The 18,756-nt window shown below is 34.8% G+C and overlaps 1 protein-coding gene across 10 annotated transcripts in view; it reads left to right on the top strand.

Moving 5' to 3' along the window:
* The window catches only part of rnf220a (ring finger protein 220a), a 365,947-nt gene extending 347,400 nt beyond the window's left edge, over nucleotides 1-18,547 (top strand). For all 10 annotated transcript variants that reach the window (XM_039736106.1, XM_039736113.1, XM_039736109.1 and 7 more), the window contains one exon: nucleotides 14,547-18,547. In XM_039736106.1, coding sequence (XP_039592040.1) covers nucleotides 14,547-14,618 — 72 coding nt within the window. In that variant the 3' untranslated portion in view covers nucleotides 14,619-18,547. The remainder of the gene's footprint in view (nucleotides 1-14,546) is intronic.
* The last annotated feature ends 209 nt before the right edge of the window (nucleotides 18,548-18,756 follow it).

Genomic DNA, 18,756 nt, shown 5'->3' with positions numbered 1-18,756 from the left:
TACTAATTACACTCCATTGTCTGGAAGTACTTTAATCATGTCCACCAAAATCTTGTGTGGTGTTACTGCTTTTCCTGCCCTCATCATCACCATCCTTTTGCTTCTACAGAAATCTCTGGTTCTGTTTCACACAAGTTATAAAAGGAATACAGTAACTGCACTCTGAATTAATTTTCTTCATTCAGCATTTTTTCACAATATCAGTTCAAATCCCACTTAGGTATTTTCTCTTTCTTATTGTACTTTATACCTTTTCATTACACCACTACTTTTCTTTTTCTCTCCTTCCAAATCTTGCCCTCGCACCATATATTTTTGGTCCTTTTCTGCTGTTGCCACTTGTTCTTCATCTTGTCAATCACCAACCTCTTAAACTTTTCTGTTTTATTTAGATATATTTTCATAAAAAGAAGTAGCTCAAAGTACTTTAAAATGTTATTATTAGTTGAAAATAATTACACAAACAAAATATAAAAACTAATGAACAGTTATTTTCAAGAGTAAAGAATCCTAATATCCGTCTTAAATACAAACAGGAAAATTCGGCTTACAACTATGTATTCATGTCTGATTTAATTACAGGAAAATAAAAACTCTGGTTGGATGGGATGTTGGAAAAATAAACCAGAGGGGTTCCAAGGCCAAAAGACCACCCAGAATCCCCAGGGCATTCTATAGTCCATAAATGAGTCACAGTTGCCAGGATACTACATGTGACACTCTTCAGGTTCTCAGATGGTTAAAGCATACTTAGGCCAGGAGGTAGTGAGGAAAAAGGAGAAAAGACAAAAGCAGTAATCAGTGACCAGCCTGTAAAACAGCAAAGAGAATTTCATTGAATAAAAAGGATCAGTTTTCTCCTCCTCTCAGTATGAAGCAGTGGTAGTGAAGTTAGTGATTTCATAAATGTTCACTAAAGCAGGATTTAAAGAGGTGGGGGTTTAGTAGTTTTTTGAAATATTCAACTGCACTAGTCCGACATATCTCTGATGCTAAAGTATTCAAGATTTTTGCTGCCTAGAAACAGAGCGCCGCTTCACTCTTGGAATACTGGTATTAATGGATCTAGGATTACAGTTAGAGTGTATGGGGACAAGCAGTCCAAAATATTAAAAAGGTGATGAGATTGTTTAGAGCCTTATGTACAATTAAAAACATTTTAAAATCACTCTTAAAGGACAACAGCAACATTTATTTCTATAGTACATTTTCATACACAAAATATAGCTCAATTGGCATTGCAAGATGTCATATTTACGAGAAAAAAAAACAAATTAAGCAAGAATAATAAATAAGTAATAATAAAATAAAAATCAATACAAGCTTGCATAACATATGTTAGAGTGTACCTTGCCTCTGCTTAGCTAGCGATACTTGTGTGTTCAACAGACATTATCATCTACAGATTGTTAAGGAGTAACATTTGACGTTATTGAGAGGGAGATCAGAGCTCCATGTGTTTTAGAGGGTAGCTGCTGATTGCCATAGATATCACGGCCATGTGGAGAACGCTCTCCCATCAGAGCTGAACACGATCAGTTATAGTGCCAACATCTATTGATTTTTAAAGTTTGTCCTGTTTCACTATTATGTGGGTGCAGCCACAGGGTACAGCTATCTTATATATAAAGCAGAATGTAACTGTGCATGTTATCATCCAATTGACTCTTAGCAACCACAAAGGGGCGACAGAGAGCCCCAGACACAGCAATACAGTCCACAATATAAGAACATAAATACAATAAAGTTTTTATTCCACAAAGCACCTTCCAATAGACACATCTCCAACAATTAGCCTCAATATTATATATTAAGCAGACTGTAACATTCTTGCGGTCTTGTACAGTATGTATTTTATCATCCAGTTGATGCTAATTGATATTAATTTAATGTACTTTTTTTTCATCGTCAAAAATTCTGTATGTAAAAACTTATACAACGTGACAGATTCATTTTTGTTTTGTGGTGTAGTAATTTTTTTTAACTATAATTTTTTATCATCCAGTGCTTGGAACGTTTCTGGTGTTCTCCGTGATTATATTTTTCTCAAACAATTTAAAGAAAAACTTTATTTTCCTCCCAGGCACCACTGGGAATTTCAGCTAGTGTGTGTGTATATATATTAGAGGGTAGCTGCTGATTGCAATAGATATCACTGCCATGTGCTTTTTTCCCCATAATAAACAGTAAGTACTCTTTGTACTTATAAGTACAATTACCTCACTGTAAACTTGCGATATAACATTGCAACTTTTGAACTTGCAGTTATAATATTGCACAACCTGAGCCACTTTATAAAGCACGTATTTACATATGATGACATTATCATTTTTAAGAAGAAATGAAGCAAAATATGTTTATTATACAGATAAAACTTTAACTTCATTTAAATAATCTATATTGTTAATAATTAAAGGACATGGTGTCACTACCCTAGTAAGGACCTGGCTCTACGTTCACGGATTGTTCCTGCCTTGCACTGTATGCTTCACTGGGACTGGCGTGAAGGATAGAATAATTAAACATGTACTACGAAGATATTTCAGTGTTCCTTAAAAGTTTTGAAGAATCAGCGTTCTGAGCTTACAGATGGCTTAACGTCTATTATAGAGCTGATTGTGTGGCGATTGGGTATTTGGAGAAAGAAAAGGAAGGACAGGAATTGGAGGTTAGTACGTTTGAAAGAGACATACTGCTGCAATAAATTATTTCATCGTAGGTCGCGCACAATCACTGCGCCACCGTGTTTCCATGTTTAATAACATGCTTTAACTCCTATCAACATGAAAATGATATCATGTATACATCTCAGTATTTTAGTTATTCAGAGAGCTGTAATATACCGAATGTAATGGATTCTGTGTCCTGTCGGAGTGAGAGAAAGCCGGTTTAAGAAGCAGGTAGTGATTCACACACAGAGCACATAGAAGATCAAATACAAAACAAAGCATTTAAAGTGCTACTTTAGTTACGATGGGATTTGAGAAACTAGTAAATTAAAGGTTTTAAGATGAAGTTTATGATGTTCTACTTTAATGACAAAATAAACTACATGATTAAAGTGGAAATTTCAAGATTAAAGTTGACATTTTGTGCTTTTTTCCCCACTGTGTGCCTATTTTTTTTTCTCTATACCCTAATGAGCTTTCATATGAAGCTCAGACGGTGGGGTATGACTCGCCTTTTCACGGCGACTTTGATATGTGACAGCTTCTTTTTTATTTCGGACACTGTGCGACTTTGTGAACTTGAGCTTTTGAGCTTCTCAGACATGCTATGTCACTCGATCGACTTCCTTTTGTTGTTTATACCACTGTTTAAACCAACAAATAGTACGTTTTTCTTTGCTTCCACTTGGTATTTGCTGAAATTCTGTTTTCCACCCATTCTTTTCACAGAACATTGAGGTTAATGGCTATTTATATTGATTTACATATTAAAAGAGGCGTAATTCTGGGGGGAGTTAGGGTGGGCCAGCAGGCGTGTGCACCAGCGTTACTTTTCACGCTGACCGGGGTTTATGTAGCAGAAGAACACAGAAATTTCCGAACGCACAAATTTATGCATCTGGATTTTTCTGCGCGTAAGCACATTTTGGGTTTTGTCCTTACGTCATGTTATAGTGCGAATTCTATGCACGGCGTTATGCATGAGGCCCCAGGTGTCATTGGAAAAACAAGCAGGACAAAGCGAGGTCAGAAATAAAAGACAGAGTACAAAACAAAGTAAAACGTCAAAAAGAGGTTAAAAAACAAAGGGCCAAACACATGCAGAGCAGGTTAGAGATCGGATAAGCGAAAATGTTGGATAATGGCAGGTGTTAAGAAAAAACCTATTATTATGTCAAACTATGTTAAATTTTACACATTACGACCCTAATAATTTTTTACAACAAAACAACAGAATAAATTAACTGAAAAAATAAACTTAGTTACAGAATTCTCTGACGATACAGTATGTACTGTACTTAAAAAGTTCAGTCCTGTGATGATTTAAAGACATTTTTGATCATAGTCTGCTTTCCTGACGAGTGCCGTTTATTCTCTGTGAAGTGTCGCCATCTTTGCAGCATCATTATGTCGATTCCTGTAACAACTTCTTGTTGCTCAATGTAATTAATTGCAGTTTCTAGCCCTAACTCCGTCACTAATATAGTCAACATCCGTACGAGCGTATACTGTTTACTACAGCATTGTGACTGTGTGTGTGTGTTTGTGCTGTGACGTGCGAGTCCCCATCTTGCACCCAAAAACTCGAAGCTGAATCTCAGTACTTTTAGCAGCACCAGCTTTATTAAGCTTGAAACAGCAACAGCGAGGTTATTTAATGTAGCAGGATCTTTCATTCTCCTATACACAGCAGTCAGGCAGGGTTGGGGGGAAAAGTAATACTGAGCCCAGCGCATTGTATCACCCATCAACGGCAGGCGCTTATAGCATGTCCGCGATCTTTTTGCATCGATTTTACATCAAACTGCTACGGCGCTGAGAGACTGCGATTGCTTTGGGACGCTCTTCCGCATGTCGTCCCGTTGGGTGGAATCCCACAAGAGTTTAGAAACTCACTCGCACCAGCCATGATTCTTTTCAAAGGTAAAGTGCAGGTTAATTTGCTTTATGTATTTTTACTTTATATTTTGTACTAGCAAAATACCCGCGCTTCGCAGCGGCGAAGTACTGCTTTAAAATTTGTATTAAGAAGAAAATTTTACTTTTTAAACTGAAGGAAAATATACCAATAATTATTTGTTAAGGATCTCTTTGTGTACAACATTGTCAGTTTGGCCCTCCGGTTGTAATATGACCAAGCTGTGCGCTGAGCTTACTCTTGAGCATGCAACGTACAGTTCGCCATGTGAAAAGTAATCTTGTATGAAATCTGACAGCTTGGATTGCTGCTGTCATAATCGGTTTGAGTTTCATGGTTTGTTTCAATTACGACAGTATTTGCAGGACTTGTGTTGAAGTGACATTCGGCAAGCATACATTAAGCATACAACCGATTTCATTGATAACTTCACATCAAGCTTTTGAGAGTTTAAACATTCATAAATATCAAAAGTGTCCACTACTGAAATTGCCACCTGTGAATCTAAGATGTTTAAGAGGCATTGGCGGTTGTCGAAAGGTGTAAAACATTTGGCCATTTCGGTACACTTGAAAGCGACAACCGAACAATTCAGCGGCAGCCATCAACTCACATGCAGAACCATAGGTGAAGGGCTTAAGCATTTCACTCTTACAGCGGAGAAGCCGTGGATTAAATAAAAAGGCTGTAGTTATCAGCAGGGAGATGTGGATCCCGTGGCGAAGCAAGGAATGGAATGTAGAAACCAAAGCGACAGATGGCCTTATATAGGCAGGCAGCCAACAACGTAGGAGCCGTTGGGATGGGGGACCCAACGCCGCCTCACACAGTGACCGAGCTGCAGGCTATGGACGTATATATGTACATAAGTATGATTCAGTTAGTGGTGGGAACCCGCATACCAAATTTCTTGAAGATGGGCCCATAAGTAACAAAGACCTTTGAAAAGTTCAATATGGTTGCCGACAGTGGCGTCATACCACCGAAATAAGTACGTACATTGGTTTCAGTTAGCGCAGGGAAGCTGCCTACCAAATTTCGTGAAGATGGGGCCATAAATAAAAAAGTTCAACATGGCGGATGTTGTCAACCATTATGACCGTTACGTGTAGAATTTCGAAATGAAACCTGCTTAACTGTTGTAAGTAAGCTGTAGGGAATGAGTCTGCCAAATTTCAGCCTTCTACCTACACGGGAAGTTGGAGAATTAGTGATGAGTGAGTGAGTCAGTGAGGGCTTTGCCTTTTATTAGTATAGATTAATCATTTTTATATGAATAGTTTTGGGTTGTGGAACAAATCATCTGAGTTTCCATTTTTTCTTATGGGGAAATTCGCATTGATATACTGTACGAGTGCTTTGGACTTCAAGCACATTTCCAGAATGAATTATGCTCGCAAACTGAGGTTCCACTATAATTAGCTGCGGCAGAGTCGGGAGCAACAAACAATAGACTACACTCACACTCGCAACTTGCAATTCTTGTTGCCGATTGATGCATATTTTTTGTTGTTTTTTTTTTTGCGGTGGGACATAGGATAATACGGAATGTTGGATAAGCGAAGGTTGGATAAGCGAGACTCTACTGTATTGAAAACTGGAATTCAAAAGACTAAAAAAAAAAAAAGAGACACATGCAGAGGAAGATACAGAGTGTGAAAGCATAAAAAATAAAAGGAAGTAAAAATCGCATTAGCGCAAAAAAGGAGAAATCATTACTCGGAGAAATAAGAAAAGGTGAATAGAGATCAAATATATGGACACAGGTGATATGTCAGAAGTATGTAAATATTGTAAGTTTTTGAAGTTTAAGTCAGAGAATTTCAAAAACGTGGTTTACCTCACATGCATTTATTGGTTACTTTGCAAAAAAAAATTATTAACTGCTGATGATTTAGATCGCTTTGTCCGTGCTGAAATTCCAAACAGAGAAACCTATCCTGAATTATGGTACAAAGTCATTAAACACATGTCTCACTGACCTCATTTAAAAGATTTGGCACATTGGGACTCGAAAGATTCCAAATATTGTTTTACAGAAGTTCTGAAATAAAAGTGAAACTAGTGAAATAGCAACAATTCAAAGGGGAAAAAAAATCTTAAAAAGTGTGTATCCGGAAAACAGAACATGGGGGTTGGCTCTGAACAGGAATTTTTTAATCTCTGACTTCATTTAATCAGAATTGTCCAGGTCCAATCTTTTTTTTTCCTCCTCTTTTTTAAAAATGGTTTTACATTAAGTACCTATATAACCAGCCTTGTATAAAGTTCATGTCATGTGTTAGTGTTAATCTTGATATTTTTACAGTTAAACTGTACACCACAAGTGTTACTTATTCATTTTTGATAAAATATTGTAGACTTATTGTTCAGCAACCATCCAGTTTCATCTTTTACTAATTAATCCCTTAAAATATTTTTTTAACTAATCCTTTTTTTTTTTTTACTAAAGAAACACATAAATAAAAATATATTTGAAATACAGATGCATCTGGCATAATCATTTCTTTAACAAAAAAAAAAAAACAAAGACTTGTGATTATTAGAATCCAAAATTTAAATAAAACAAAATGCTCTTAGTTTTTCCAAGAAGTTGGAAGACTAACTAGTTTCACATACTTTATTCACATAGAAACAAGACCACATTCTAATTTATCAATGCACTGCTGTATTTTCAAGCGAGTCTGTTTCTCTTTTGATTCAAAATGTTATTTGTTTTACTAAATTTACTAAATCCTTTTTAAATATGGGACAAAATGAAAATCTCTATAAACTCTCACAGCAGCTTCACTTTTGTTTTCAATGGAACACTTGTGTCTTTGTCAGCATTATGTTCCTAGTCTCGTATGAAGCCCTTTTCTTTCAGTGTAAGTTTAGCTGGACAACATGTTGTCTGCCCTTCTTAAATTCATTTTTTTCAAATCATTTGCCCACTTTCTTTAATGTGAAAGCCAATATTTTGGTCTTCTCTATTCCAAATACTGCTTTTGTTTTACAAGCCACTTCTGACTGTGCTGGTACACACCCATTTCAAAAAGTGACCTAGAGGGACATTACCACTTTGCCATCATAGTCATTTAAAAAGCAATGCATAAAAAACGTTTTTTTTTGTACAATTTATTGATTATAGATCAAGTCATTTGGAGTGAAAACCACCAGATTTCAGCTAACAGATGATTGATAGGAGCATCACTTTTCACTACACCATTTTGGTTTTCAAATTGGGGATTATTTAAAAGTGGCATGGTGCAAAAAAGACCATGATGGCGTGGTAACTAAGAATCTAATACCATTATCAGAGAGAGTCCTCCATTTAAAAAAGAAGAAATTCTATTAAACAAGACATATTTTGAGCAGTTACATTTGAAGAGCCCAATTTATCTTCGGCTCTCCTTACTCTTGTATTTCTTATGATTGGAGCAAAGGTTTAGATTATTTTATGACAGAATTGAGAAAAGACTAAACTAAAAAGTATATTAGTTTTCAATATGTAACTTAGTTACTTTATCAGATACACATACCCATTCAGCATAATATATTTCTCTGGATCACAACATCATATCTGCAGGCAGTACTTCTTAAAGCAGAGAGGCCTATACCAGAGGATGATTTATAATATGAATAGGATGCAGAATAGGCAGAACTAATGTGGCAGCAGATGTCATGCATGCCAGCATGACTATAAAAGGAACAACACTCATTGTAAGGTTTTTATACATGATACTCCTACTGTTATTTTAAGAATGCACCACTTTACAAAGAGCATCTAGTAAACATCTGTATTGTGTCTTAGCAGTGGCATATGAAGAGGAGTGGTTCTGGTATATATTGACTAAGCAAGAATGGATCTCTGTATCTCTTTCTAGAGTTAGAAATTCAATGATAGCAGGGTACTTGATTTTGCATTTATTTGCTATCCACATTGACTTAGTTCTAAAATAAGAAACACAAACCATAAATGCAGGAAATTTTGAAATTCTGATGTTGTACTATACAGGAGCTTATCTTTGGCCACTTACATAAGCAGCACCATAGACTACCTTGTTCAGTACGTTGAGGTTCATGCTTTAAACCTTTTTTTTTATTTTTTAATTACACCTTATTTTCATTTCATGATTTGTTTTCATATCGGTTAATGTAAGATTTTGCATCCTTAAGACCAAGTTAACCATCATTAACTCATAAATTCATCTTATAATTTGCATAACAAGTAAGTTCTGCAGAAGATCAATTTGAAAATGGCAACCTGTTAAGGACAAAATTGTTGTTATAGTTGCTGCTGATACACTAAATGTACAAATTTGAAATGTCAGAAGGTTAAAATGTTGCAGATTGTTTTATCATAGTCTAAGATTTTTATTTACCTGTCTTGAACATGTGCTATACATATCAGAGTATGCAACAGAAATCACTATTTTCAAACTCGACAACTAGATAAGCCAGATAAATGCTGAACTTTGCAAAATCTTTGTTGCATCATAGTCCGATGTTTGTTGGAAACTGTGCTCAAGCTGTGATAGTACTAATACTAACTTGCATGATAATGGGGGGAAAAAAAAAGATTTTAATGTTTGCATTTGAGATGGGTTACAGCATTTGACAGTTAATGGAAGCTGTAAATGTGAGAATAATTAGAGTAAACTATTTAATTTCCAAACCTCCATGCATTTTTTTGGTATTAATAGTAGTCTGAATTTGAATTATTACAAAGGTGAAAGAGCTCAGTAATTGTTAAATTAAATAACCCTCCATATTAATCTGGCATAAATATTTTTCTAAAAGTGTTAAAAGTGACTTTTTGCTGTCCTTTTAATAGAATTACTAGGGTTTGGTTCTACTCATTTATCTTTAATATTTTTGCACAGAACGTAAACATCTCTGTAAATGAAACAGTAAACCATATTTAGATATTTTTATGCTGCTTATAATTTTGCAGTCAATTAATTTTATATAAGGCGACATGGTAGCGCTGCTGCTTCATAGTTAGGAGACCTGGGTTCACTTCCCAGGTCCTCCCTGCGTGGAGTTTGCATGTTCTTCTCGTGTCTGCATGGGTTTCTCTGGGTGCTCCGGTTTCTTCCCCCAGTCCAAAGACATGTAGGTTAGGTGCATTGGCAATCCTAAAATTGTCCCGTGTGTGTGTGCCCTGCGGTGGGCTGGCGCCCTGCCCAGAGTTTGTTCTTGCCTTGCGCCCTGTGTTGGCTGGGATTGGCTTTTGCAGACCCCCGTGACCCTGTGTTAGGATATAGTGGGTTGGATAATGGATGGATAGATGAATTCATTTTATATATAATCAGAAGGAATATTCTGGCATGTCAATTATCTTTCGGAGTAGATGTGAGACCAGGAACTTGTGTTTATATTCCAGGGCCATAGTTTTTGGAATGATAAATGTTTTCTGATACAGCACAAGGAAACTATTAATAAGAAAATCTTTCTATATTATTTCATATTTATATAATGTATTGGTTTTAAACACGAAGTCTTAATTTTTAGAAGAGATATTTTGATTTAAGGTAAAATATGCCTAACTTCTCGCTACTGTGGCTTGTTACTAACATAGCCATTAAAATGTTGCCTGGAGACAGTAATAAATACAGAAGGCTGGAGCTCTTCAGGTTTTGATCAAAGTAAATGCATATAATCTTGTTACTTTTACCCTTTTTATGAATAGGGCAGAATGCAGCATCTGGTATATGATGTGAAAATTCTATGCACGCACACTTTTATTAAAAATCGAACATCTTTTTTTATAAATATTGTTGAATGTGATTTATTTAATCTGGAAAGCAAGCAGGCTCCTTTAGTTTGCCTAGCTGATTATTAAAAATAATCTTGCCAGCCTGACGTGTCAAATTTGGTTTAAAAAATTAAAGAATTTAAAATTTAATAAAGGTGGTGTTTTCCTTATTTTATCAGTATAGTAACTAACATGCAGCTATACTATAGGGAATAATACACTTTGTGATACTTTTAACAGTCATTTTAATTGCGTTTTGATCCATTTTAAAAGATGTATTTCATTTCTGAGAAACACCATGCAAAAAAGGATAAAATTCATTTATAAAGTTTTAGGTAGCATTTTTCTTGATATATTAACAAAAGTGTTTTTGTTCATTTTGCAAAAATTTTGTATGCTATGGTTAAAGTCATTATTCTAAAGTTAGAGTTTTCATTGCTAAATTGGCCTTTGTGTATCTCTATCCAGAGTGTGTTCTTGTCTTGTGCCTAATGATTCCTATGATTGGCTTTAGCTTCCCTGTGACCTGCTCAGGATAATCGGGTTTAGAAAATGGAGGGATATGCTAAAATTATTTTTGTTAAATAGTGTTGACGATATTGATTACTTAGGCAAATATTAATAATTCATGCTTGTTTCAGAATATTAATCTAATAATATATCCTGCCTACTACCTTCTTTACCTTCTTGATGTTACGTATGTAGTATTCCTAGTTTACAATTTTATTGGAGTGATTTATAGATAAATAGGCTATTACTATTCGGTCTTTGACGCAATTTTACTTCAGACAGTGCACATTCTGCTTTTACACCTTTCTCAGTAGTTTCTGTAGCTTTGCTTATTGCTTTAAAATACATCAGGCATAGTAATCTTTAAAATTAGAGTCCTTGTCTTACAGAATATCACATTTGACCAGTGTCTGGTTCTTTATCTGCCCTAACCACCGTTCCGTTCCTTTCCGTTCCACATGTGTTTTTTCTTGGTGTATTATTGATTTCTTTCACTTTGCTTCATCAATTTAAAAAAAAAAATGTAAATAGGCCTTATCAATGTCAAACATTCGGTTTCCCATCTGGTAGACACATTTAATTGATAGAGTGTGCCTCAAGTATACCTAGTTTCGGCTTATCACTATCTCATTAATTTCCATAGTTTTTGCAGTTTGAGGAATTTAAAAAGCCCAAAATGTGGTTAAGGTACCAAAACTGTAAAACTGTTGTTCTAAACATGACATAAGATATAAAAAAGTTTCTAGAAGAATAGTCCTTTTCATTTTATGAACATCTAGTTGTGTTTATTCAATTGTTATATAGTGCTTTATGAGCAAATAAACTCCTTAGATAACTTAAAAATTATTTTTTGCATGGCTTAAGCCTATTGCTCAGTTATGTGCACGTAAATTTTGTAGACTAGCAAGAGAAGTAAAAGAGTAAATTGGAAAGGGATTGTTTTAATATTTTGAAGGCTTCCAATGGGCAGCGGCAGGGTACCATTTGTAATGGGCTTTTCTGAATAGAAAGCCATTTGACACCTGTAGAGTCGCATGGATAAGCAGGATCATCACAGTATCAGGATAGACTCTGCACAATCTATTTTTTTTTCTCCTTTACAGATACAACAATATTTTAATAAAGATGGGCTGTATATTTGTAATTAAACCTCATTATTTTAGGCATTATGTTTCAAGCCAGCAGCCATGTAATTATGACTTATTTTTCCATTTACTCTAATGATGTTCTTAGTGTTAAATCATCAGGGATCTCGGGTTTAAGGGTGAATGGGTTTGAATCAATGCAAAATAATACATTATGGGCATCAGAACAGCTTTTCGAAAAACTGCTCCAATTGTATTTCAATCAATCAACATTTATTTATATAGCACATTTTCATACAAAAAAATGTAGCTCAAAGTGCTTTACAAAATGAATAGAGAAATAGAAGACACAATAAAAAATAAACATAAGTCAACATTAATTAACATAAAATAAGTAAGGTCCGATGGCCAGGGTGGACAGAAAAAACAAAAAAAAACTCCAAAAGCTGGAGAAAAAAAAATCTGTAGGGGTTCCAGACCACGAGACCGCCCAGTCCCCTCTGGGCAATCTACCTAACATAAATCAAACAGTCCTCTTTGTATTTAGGGTTTTCATGGAAGGACCTGATGATGATGGTCACGTAGACTTCTGGCTTTCAGTCCATCAATGTTGGTGCATCATGATGCTTTGAGTAGGTGGTGGTGCCGCCACTTCTTATGAAGAATTGAACATACAGAGTATCAGTATTAAGTTAAAGTGAAGTTATAAAAAGGCCATGTTAAAGTAATGTGTTTTCAGCAGTTTTTTAAAGTGCTCTACTGTATTTGACTGGCAAATTCCTATTGGCAGGCTATTCCAGATTTTAGGTGCATAACAGCAGAAGGCCGCCTCACCACTTCTTTTAAGTTTAGCTTTTGGAATTATAAGGAGACACTCATTTGAAGATCTAAGGTTACGATTTGGAATATAACGTGTCAGGCATTCCGATATATAAGATGGAGCGAGATTATTTAAGGCTTTATAAACCATAAACAGTATTTTAAAGTCAATCCTTAATGACACAGGCAACCAGTGTAGTGACATCAAAACTGGAGAAATGTGTTCGGATTTTCTTTTCCTAGTTAGGATTCTGGCAGCTGCATTCTGCACTCGTTGCAAGTGATTTATGTCTTTTTTGGGTAGTCCTGAGAGGAGTACGTTACAGTAATCTAGTCTACTGAAATCAAAAGCGTGAATTAATTTCTCAGCATCTTTTAATGATATAAGAGGTATAACTTTTGCTATGTTTCTTAAGTGAAAAAATGCTGTCCTATTGGTCTGATGAATATGCGATTTAAAATTCAGATTACAGTCAACAGTTACCCCTAAGTTTTTTACTTCCGCCTTAACTTTTAATCCTAATGCATCAAGTTTATTTCTGATAACCTCATTGAATTCATTATTGCCAATTTCTAAAATTTCAGTTTTTTTTTTTTCCCTCAGTATTTGTGGATCAAAGTGCAGTGCAATTGGATAGTTGGGATCGGGGGAGAATTAAGTCATGAAGGTGTCTGGATGTTAGGTTTTACTAAAGAAGATAATAACATGACCATTCAAAATTACAAAATGGCTGGTCATAGAAGTGAAGTACAAATATTGATCTATAAAATACTGCAGCTTTGCATAACACATCTGGAATAACTCCCAAAATTAATACGGACAAAACAAACAACCTTTCTTTTGCAACAGAATGTCAGCTTTTGCCTTTCGAACAAGACATTTTTTAAATACATTTGAATTATATTCCAATAGCAACTTTCAATCTGAGAGCTATATTCCACAGTAGGCTTTTTTATATAGGGTGGTCCAGATCTAATTAAGCAATTTTCATTACACTATAGCTTATTAAGTTTATTACATAGAAAATCACCCAAAAAATCCCGGACCATCGAGAAGTGTGCGAACTGACGACATGAAGAATCGTCTTTGTGTCGAACTGGAATCGTCCCCACATAAATCAGTCATCCAGACAATCTGGATCTGCATAATTAGATCTGGACCACCATTAGCATTCTACAACTGTTTTTCTTGAAGTTCTCTTGTGTCTACATTTGTGCTACTATACAGCACATTTAGTTAAAAGTGCTACTGTCTTTTATTTCAGGGCTAGACATTCCTTCTGTACTGTGTATTTCTTCATTTTTGCCATTTATATCCTCATAAATTGTTTTTACAATTTCTAGTTTAGCTTACATTCCCTACATAGGAAGGACAATTGTGGTCTTTTATATTTTTGTCCTGCAGATAATTGTGCTGTCCCTGATGGTGCTGAATGGGAGTCTAGTGAGAAAAAACAAACACTTTGTGACTCATTATTTAATCTCTGTTTAAAAGGATGAATGATAAATAAACAAATTTAGAAAAGCCAATTGAAAAAATATTGGTAGCATGTATGCCATACGTTTCATCCTTGGTTGTTTGCTCTTTTGATGCTTTCTAATCACTTGGAGTATTTTGTGTATGATACATTTTTTGGTAAATTCCCTTAGCTCGGGCTTAGCTTCTATTAGCTATGTTGGTAAATAATAGCAGAAAAACATATGATGGAGTTCATTATATACTACCTTACCTAACTGGCATTAGCTAAATATCTCCTATCCTTTGTAAACTTCTTTGTAAACATTTTTCTTTTTCTTTCTGACAGGGCGCAAAGAAACTTTGTCCACAGTGCAACACTATCACATCTCCTGGTGACCTCAGACGTGTCTACTTATGAAGAAACAGCTAGCTGGCTGGCCATTACAGATGGTTTCTTCAAATATTCAAATTGTTTAGTTTCTTTTTCACGTTTCATTTTTGAGGCCAGTATTAAGTACACCTCCCAAAACTAAAGAAGCCAAATTACTTTGTTTGGATTTTGGACCTTAATGGAGGTGGCTTACCAATTCTGCCTCAGTAAAAGAAAAAAGTTTTTTTTTTTCTTTTTTTCTTCATAAACACATCATGACCTAAATCATGCAGATTCTGACTTTTTGGCTTTCTTCTCCTAGGCCATGTAAGGCTATCATAGACTGGTATCATTACCAGATTCAGATAGTTGTCCGTTTTTCCTGCACTTTCAGTAATATGGATTTTATGGGAAGGTGCCAGCCACATGTCATTTTGGCCATCACTTTTTCTTGTTGAACTTGTACCATATGAACTGGTCCTTTAGGAAAAGACAGAAGGTGGTTTTGGAGGCAGTATGCTGAAGGGAGAGTTCTTCTGAGACTATGGGACCCAATTGCTCTCCACAAAACACTGACCTTTACATCCCCTTCATTATTTAATTTTGTGTTTTTTCTTGTGTGTTGTGTAGTGAAAATGATAATTCAACCAAATTAAAGCAAAAGAAAAAACACAGAGCAAGTGAAGCACATGTAATATAGTCTATGTATGTTTACAATGTTGTGTATAAATGGAATAGAATTAAAAATGGACACACGCATAGACACAAATATACTAATATGGTCTGAATTTGATTTAGTTTTATTATTATTTTCTTTAAGATGGGAAGGGGTATGCTAATGAAACTAAAAACACAAAGTAAATGACCCTTTGTGTTTTAAACAGATGCCTCCTTGTGGTTGGTGGTGTTATTTAATGTACAGAAAAAGTGAGTAACATTTCACAGTTCCTCAATGTAAAATCTCTTCATTTAAAAAAAAAATCAGATGTAAATTATTTAAAAAAAATAGATTAAAAATACATAATAAAATTAAAAGTTTATAGACAAATCTTGTTTGGTTATAGTTAAAAGGCTGTTTGTAAGTTAGGCCACATCTTAGAATAAAGACAAATTCTCACTTTTCCACTGCAATTGTTATGTCATTTCTTGACAACCAAATTGCTTTTATTTGTTGTATATTGTCTTCCAGACACCAAAGCTTAAAACTAGTCTGGAGAAGTTTTGTCTTTTTATAACAAACAGTTGGCAATTTCTTGTGGCTTCTTTAAGAATGATGGGAAATGTGTGGCCTGGCTGGAATATTGAGGCTCCAGTCTTTAAGAAGTGACTATTGCATCAGTGCAAAGCTAACCATAGGATTGTCCCAGTTCACTTAGTGACATCATCATAAGACAAAGCCTTTGCATAACACCTTTGAAGAATCCTGTGAAATGTAATTCTTTTGTGCCTCACTCAGCAAACACACTCTTCTTGCAGGGCAGTAGTAGGTTGTGGTGTGGATGTTTCAAACCCAGTGGTCTTTTGTTATTCAGAAATATGATTTTATTTTTTTAAAGTTCATAATTTTTTTCTTTATTGCAAAGTTCTTTCATCTCCTTGCAAATCAGCATATTTTTTCCAAAGATGGTAAATAATGGCAATGTATATTTAGTTTAGGATTAATGCTTATATCGTAATACTTTGCGTCATGTCATTCCTAAGGCTGAAATTACCCTTCTTGTATTGCTGACACTTTAGCCTTCTACCCAGTAAAGAGTCTAATTATTAATTGTATGGCTTGGTTCCAGCTCAAGTTTTATTCAAGAACATGTGTTGTACTTTTGTGAAGAAATTTACCAAAATCAGTTATTTCCAAAAGTAGTGAATTGTTTTTGGTGGTTCTAAAGTGGGTCTTTTGATATTTCTTTGAAAGTAATAGTATGTGTAAGTTTATCCAACTGTTTTTTTAACAAAAATTTTCCTTTAGCAGATGTCATTTACATGGCATCCATGTGCACAGGGCATGAATTATACCTAGGCAAATCACTATACAGTTTAGAAATTGTGCTATTTATATACCCATATGACTCCTTATTTGTCATTAAAATCTGTTTATTATCAATAGGTGATGAATCTTAAATACTTGACCTGAAATTGAGTTGTAAATTTTAGATTAGTATTATCTGCTGTAAAAAAAGTAAGAAATTTAAAAAGGGGGCTCCATTAGATTTATGAATATGCATATTGTTTGCAGTTTTTGTTAGTTTATAAACCTTTCCTTACAGAGATTTCAAGAATTGGGTATGAATGATTATGTAAAGCAGTATAATTCAGAAACCTTGTATCAAAGCACTCTATAGATTTTAAGAGATGAAAGGTGACTTCTGTGCTATCTGTATCCTAAATTTCATTTATGGGATTTTTTCTTTTTTATGGTGATGCAACACCTTTAGTATGAAGTTTGTAGATTGTCATTATTCCAGAACTGTTTGTCTGGTATAATCATCTTTAAACCATTTTAAATTCACCCTGTGTAATTACATCTACTAAGCAATAACTTACAAAATACAGGCTATATTTTGTGGTCTGAGCAGAAGAACAACACCATGACTCTCAACATTTTGTTAAAAAAAGTTCATGTCATATATGGTCTTTCTTTACTGGTTTGTGTCTAATAATAAACAATATATGTACATTGCCATGCTAAAAATCTGTATATAATGAAGTGTTTTTTATGATTTTTTTTTTTTTTTATTTATTTTATGTATCGCACTTTTTCAGAAATGATGCTGGGTGGAGAGTATTGGGCCCTGCGTTTTTTTCCCCACTGTGGCAGAGATCTGCTTTATTAGTATTTCGCTGAACAAAGTTGTACTTTGTGTTTGTAAATCAGTATGTATTCTGTAATATTTGTTTTTATGTACACAAAATAAAGTATGTCATCCTTGTATAGAACATTGTTAAAAAAAAAACATTTTGAAGGTCATCTGTGTCAATGGTTGAATACTATTGTCCTTTGAAACAGTCTGCTATTGAGCCTTCATTTTAGTAACAGCCCTCCAATGTGCTTTATTTGAAATATTCTGATCATCATACCCCCCTCCAGATGCTTAGCTGCAGAATATTATCATTAATGCTTCAAGGTTTTTGCATGATTTTGAACCTTGTACTGCCTCATAGCCACTAAAAACATGCCTTGACCTGAACATGAAGTGAGGGGTGTCCCATTATTGATATTTTAGTAATTATATATGCAAATAATATGAGTTAATTGATCTGAAATTTTCTGGATTTTACTGGCTATATTTTAAAAATGGAGGCAGGGTTAAGGTGGGCAGGAAGAGCTATGTGTGTGTTTTTGTTTGCCTTCAAGTCTTAAATGCCAGCCTAATGTTGTCATATTTGGTAGTAATCACTTCACTAACCCAAGGGTGTTTTTTTTTTCCCCTAATCAATTGATGTAATTTTCTGTCTCCCTCGAATGCTTTAGTAACCATTAAGGTTACAAGAATAGCTCTCCGGTTCTGGCTTGCCTCTTCCCACTCTCCCTCATATGCTACAATTCTACAGTTTGGCATGAGCTGATGATTGGTAAGGTCACATTGGTCAGCTGAGCCAACATTTGTGACTTGTTTTGTGTGTCAGTTTCATGTTGGAGCCTTTAAATAGCCTAAATGAAGGCCTAAGTTATCCAAACAGAATTATGATGAACCAAACCAAAATATTTTAGAATCATCACATACGCAGTCGGTTAAACTTGTTGAACCTAAGGCCTCTTTTTTTTTCCCCCATGGTCAGTCTTCCTTCTGCTTCCACTACTACATATTCTAATACCACTGACTAAAATTTGCCCCAAAGAAGGTAACTTGCACAAGGTGGTTTTTTTCAGTTGTGTCAAGTGATGTGTATAATGTATACTATTCTAAAATGGTACTTGTCTTTCCAGTTTGTAAACTACATTTGACATCAATTAAAGGGTCATAAGTCTTACCCGTAAATGTTGTTGTCTTAGTCTTCATTAATGACTGACTCTTCTTGTATTTTTACATCATAAATCAAATAAAATGTAGAGAAAATAATAATGTAGTGTTAGTAATGCTTGTATTGTGGTAAAGGTTCTTTTGTTTCCAAATTTGTATATTTCCCCCGTTTCGTGTCCTGCTTACCCAAACAATTGTTAAAGGCTGTTACTTTCTTGGCAGACATT

Source organism: Polypterus senegalus, chromosome 14, assembly GCF_016835505.1.
Source record: "Polypterus senegalus isolate Bchr_013 chromosome 14, ASM1683550v1, whole genome shotgun sequence".
NCBI classification, from domain to species: Eukaryota; Metazoa; Chordata; class Cladistia; order Polypteriformes; family Polypteridae; genus Polypterus; species Polypterus senegalus.
Note: the sequence above shows the minus strand (reverse complement) of the source record. Positions and strands in the feature narration are given on the sequence as shown.